Below are 4692 nucleotides of genomic sequence, written 5' to 3'. Positions count from 1 at the left end.
TAAATAGCCTTGGTTTCTCAAATGACTGCCTCGCCTGGTTCACCAACTACTTCTCAGATAGAGTTCAGTGTGTCAAATCGGAGGGCCTGTTGTCTGGACCTATGGCAGTCTCTATGGGGGTGCCACAGGGTTCAATTCTTGGGCCGACACTTTTCTCCGTGTATATCAATGATGCCGCTCTTGCTGCTGGTGACTCTCAGATCCACCTCTACGCAGACGACACCATTTTGTATACATCTGGCCCTTCATTGGACACTGTGTTAACAAACCTCCAAACGAGCTTCAATGCCATACAACAATCCTTCAGTAGCCTCCAACTGCTCTTAAACACTAGTAAAACTAAATGCATGCTTTTCAATCGAACGCTGCTGGCACCCGCCCACCCGACTAGAATCACCACTCTCGACGGGTCTGACCTAGAGTATGTGGACAACTACAAATACCTAGGTGTCTGGTTAGACTGTAAACTCAACTTCCAGACTCGCATAAAGAATCTCCAATCCAAAGTTAAATCTAGAATCGGCTTCCTATTTCGCAACAAAGCCTCCTTCACTCATGCTGCCAAACATGCTCTCATAAAACTGACTATCCTACCGATCCTTGACTTCGGCGATGTCATTTACAAAATAGCCTCCAACACTCTACTCAGCAAATTGGATGTAGTCTATCACAGTGCCATCCGTTTTGTCTCCAAAGCCCCATACACTACCCACCACTGTGACCTGTACGCTCTTGTTGGCTGGTCCTCACTACATGTTCGTCGTCAAACCCACTGGTTCCAGGCCATCTATAAATCACTGCTAGGCAAATCCCCGCCTTATCTTAGCTCATTGGTCACCATAGCAGCACCCACCTGTAGTCTGCGCTCCAGCAGGTATATCTCACTGGTCATTCCCAAAGCCAACACCTCCTTTGGTCGCCATTCCTTCCAGTTCTCTGCTGCCAATGACTGGAACGAATTGCAAAAATCTCTGAAGCTGGAGACTCTTATCTCCCTCAATAACTTTAAGCATCAGTTGTCAGAGCACCTTACCGATCACTGCACCTGTACACAGCCCATCTGAAATTAGCCCACCCAACTACCTCATCCCTATATTGTTATTTATTTTGCTCTTTTGCACCCCAGTATCTCTATTTGCACATAATCTCTTGCACATCTAGCATTCCAGTGTTAATACTATTGTAATTATTCTGCACTATAGCCTATTTATTGCCTTACCTCCATAACTTGCTACATTTGCACACACTGTATATATATTTTTTGTTGTATTTCTGACTTTATGTTTTTTTACCCCATATGTAACTCTGTGTTGTTTTTATTGCACTACTTTGCTTTATCTTGGCCAGGTCGTAGTTGTAAATGAGAACCTGTTCTCAACTGGCTTACCTGGTTAAATAAAGGTGAAATAAAAATAAATAAATAAAATGGCAAGTTGAGCAAATTGAAGTGCTTTCTTCCCAGGAGTAATGCAAGGCATCACTGGTATATGAGGTAACAACAGGGCCTGGCCTATGTTAAAAGTGTTTTAAAAAAAGTGTTAAGCCTGTGTTAATAGATGCTTAAAATTATTAAAAGTCAAAGAAGCGATCACAATTGTGTTGAATTGTGTTTGGGAAATAAAGATAGACATGGTTTTAAAAAGGTAGTGGTAATATTGAATTCAGTACAGAAATTTGTAGGCGGCTAAACTTACTATGTTCTGCGGCTCAACTTACCCCATACCCGGGGTAAATTGTGCCATGAGACCACTTTTTTGGGACAAGCTATGAATTCTGATTATTTCCAGGGATACACAACATCCTGATATATAAAATATGTAGATATCTTTGTTGGAAAGAATACTGTATTTCAACGTACCCCACTCTCCCCTACACAGGACTAGGCTGAATTTGATGTGTTGAGATTTTTCTGGTTGGATGACGGTTTAGAACAGGACTACAGTATGTGCTTTAGTCTGGTAGGAAAGCCTTGTTGTTTCTGTTGATGCTCTCTTGTAGGACATTACATGTACCAACTGTTATGTTGTCTGTGCCATGGTGTGGGCAGAGGCATGTAGGCCTAGGATATACGTTCTTATCATGCTTTATTGTATGGCATTTCACATGTTTGTGTTTGGCCCCAAGGAGTGCTGCCTGAAGACTGCAAAGGTAATCTTTGAACTCAGAATTCTATAAAGAAATATACACTGTGTACAAAACATTAGGATCACCTTCCTAATATTGAGTTGCACCCCCCTTTGCCCTCAGAACAGCCTAATTAATTGACTGATTTATTTATATGAACTGTAACTTAGTAAAATCTTTGAAATTGTTGCATGTTGCATTCATATTTTTGTTCAGTATACTTTCCCACCGGGCACAGACATCAATTCAACGTTTATTCCATGTTGGTTTAATGTAATTTCATTGAAATGACGTGGAAACAATGTTGATTCAACCAGTGTGTGCCCAGTGGGTTGGTTAGGTCTATAAAAAAGCAATAGTGCAAAAGGTGAAAAAGCTGAGAAAGTGCATTGCCCTAATTATAGTTATTACATCCAAGTAGGCTAAATTATTTATCAATCGGTAAACCTGTGGTGTGTGACCATTTGGCTCTCAATTGTCTTTAATGCTAGACTGCTCATTGCAGCTTATTTAATTAATTCATGCTTTGATGTTTAGCCTAGGTAGTTTCCCTAGATACAGTATCTAAGTCTACTAGGTGCAGGGAGTGATGAGTGAAGAGAGTGGGCCATTTCACAACACTTCTGAGAAGAAAAGCATGCAGAAACAGAAGATTCAGATTTTTGTATTTATTTTTTCCAGTTCTTTTTTCTTTCTTTGCAAAAGTTGACGTCGACATACAATAATACATACACATTTACAATATAAAATTGTTCAGATTGCAACATTCAAGTTTAAGTATCTGTTATAAAATGTATAACAAAATGTAAACAACATTCTTAACATTGTACTCCACGCCAGGAGTCTGTTTTCTTGCCTGTCTGTAAAGATGTCAAAACAACACATTCTACACATTTGTTGTGAAGAATCTCACAAGATTTTAAGCCACATCACATAAGGCTCTGGTCTAACAGAACAAAGTAGCTAACGTTGTTAAATGTCTCGTGGACATGTAGCATGCGCTTCCACGTTTGTGGAGTGGCTGAATCTAGACAGTGTCATTGCGCCTGGAGCTCATAGGTTTTCGGCATCGCTGTCTCTCAAGTGTCCCCACAAAGAGCAACCGAAGCGACATGGGCAGCCTTGCGCGCCCAAGCCCTGTCTGTCAGGTGCATCACAAATGAAGCATATCCTTTTAGGTTACAAAGTCTTCCATACGATTCATCTCAACGTCTTAGCTGATAGTACATCTCTCTTTATCCTTTCCCTGCCCGCCACCGATCGCCTTCTCCTTCATGTACATCAAGTCACTGTGGACGCTCGGGCGCCAGGCGAATGGTGCCACGATGCCATACGCGTCTCCATCGTCTTTCTTGTTCTTATTTTTCAGGGATTTACTGCGAAGCATGTCGCAGTACTGCACCGAGACCTTACGGTGGAGGTCCGGGCTCATCTCATTGGGTAGCTTGGCCATGGTGAATAGGGTCTGGAACATTTGGTTCAAGTTGGTGTTGCGCTTGGCAGAGATCTCAAAGTATGCGCACTGCTCATCTCCAGCCACCAACTGCTCAATCTCTTCACTCTGCACCTCCCGGTAAAACTCCCGGTCGCCCTTATTGCCGCAGATTACCAGAGGTACGTCAACGTTCTCCTTGGTCTTGTTTTTTAGACAAGACTTGGTCTCAATTATCTGTCGCTTGAGCCTCTGAACCTCCTGGAAGGAGTCTCTGTTGTCTAAGCTGAAGACCAGGATAAAGACATCACCTGAATGGAAACAAGAGGAGCAAGGCATTTAGTATCAGAGCTTCTATGAAACACATTGACATAGGCTACAGTATTTCAATGCGTAATGGCACCTGTGGCAACAATGGAAAATGCGCTCAATGCATACACTCTTGAGGTTACCAAAAGAAACGACTACAAAGACGCACAAATTGCGTTATTGAACATGCACACTATTTGAGTTGCAATAACCAGAGATGGAATAAGATATTTACCTGTCAGTATGGATAGTCTCCTCATGGCAGGGAACCGGTGGTTGCCTGAGGTATCCAATATGTCCAGTTGGTATGCATCTCCCTTAATGCTGTACAGTTTCCTGTGAAAGTCCTCGATGGTCGGCGTATACTGCTCATCGAATCTCCCGTTCAGAAACTGGGACACGATGGCTGTTTTGCCCACCTTGGTGGACCCCAAAATCACCATCCTACAGCAGTTCTTCGCCGGTATATCATAGTCGTTCTCTGAAGGCGACATTTTCTTGATCATGAGTGTAAAGTAAGAGTGCGTAGAGTGGTTCCAATATGTGCTCACTCGTAGTTTCGTTTAGTAAATTCAGCCAAAGTTGGATTCAACAGTTGGCTATCGTTTAATAGTTCTCAGTGCGCTCTGTTGAGTCTGTCTGAACTGCGGGGAGCACCAGCTATTTAAGCAGAAAGCAGAGCCCTCCCTTCTACCGACGTCACGGTACGCAGTGCACGTTTGAGTAGAAGGGAAAGGGTAGGCCTACACAATCTGCCCTTTTACCATTTAACTGTTTCAGATAGCTTGTTTAATTAATAAGAAAACTGTCCATGCACATTCAGCCAG

The 4692-nt window shown here is 42.5% G+C and overlaps 1 protein-coding gene across 1 annotated transcript; it reads right to left on the bottom strand.

The window, feature by feature from the left end:
* Window positions 1–3337: 3337 nt before the first annotated feature.
* LOC311118875 (dexamethasone-induced Ras-related protein 1-like) lies at window positions 3338–4371 on the bottom strand (the record flags this gene model as incomplete). The annotated part of the gene is made up of 2 exons (XM_084193639.1): window positions 3338–3867; window positions 4101–4371. 2 exons carry the CDS (start codon window positions 4369–4371, stop codon window positions 3338–3340), a joined length of 801 nt encoding a protein of 266 aa, XP_084049765.1.
* Window positions 4372–4692: the final 321 nt, after the last annotated feature.

The sequence above is a fragment of the Coregonus lavaretus genome (genome assembly GCF_964263955.1).
Source record: "Coregonus lavaretus genome assembly, contig: HAP1_SCAFFOLD_383, whole genome shotgun sequence".
NCBI classification, from domain to species: Eukaryota; Metazoa; Chordata; class Actinopteri; order Salmoniformes; family Salmonidae; genus Coregonus; species Coregonus lavaretus.
Note: the sequence above shows the minus strand (reverse complement) of the source record. Positions and strands in the feature narration are given on the sequence as shown.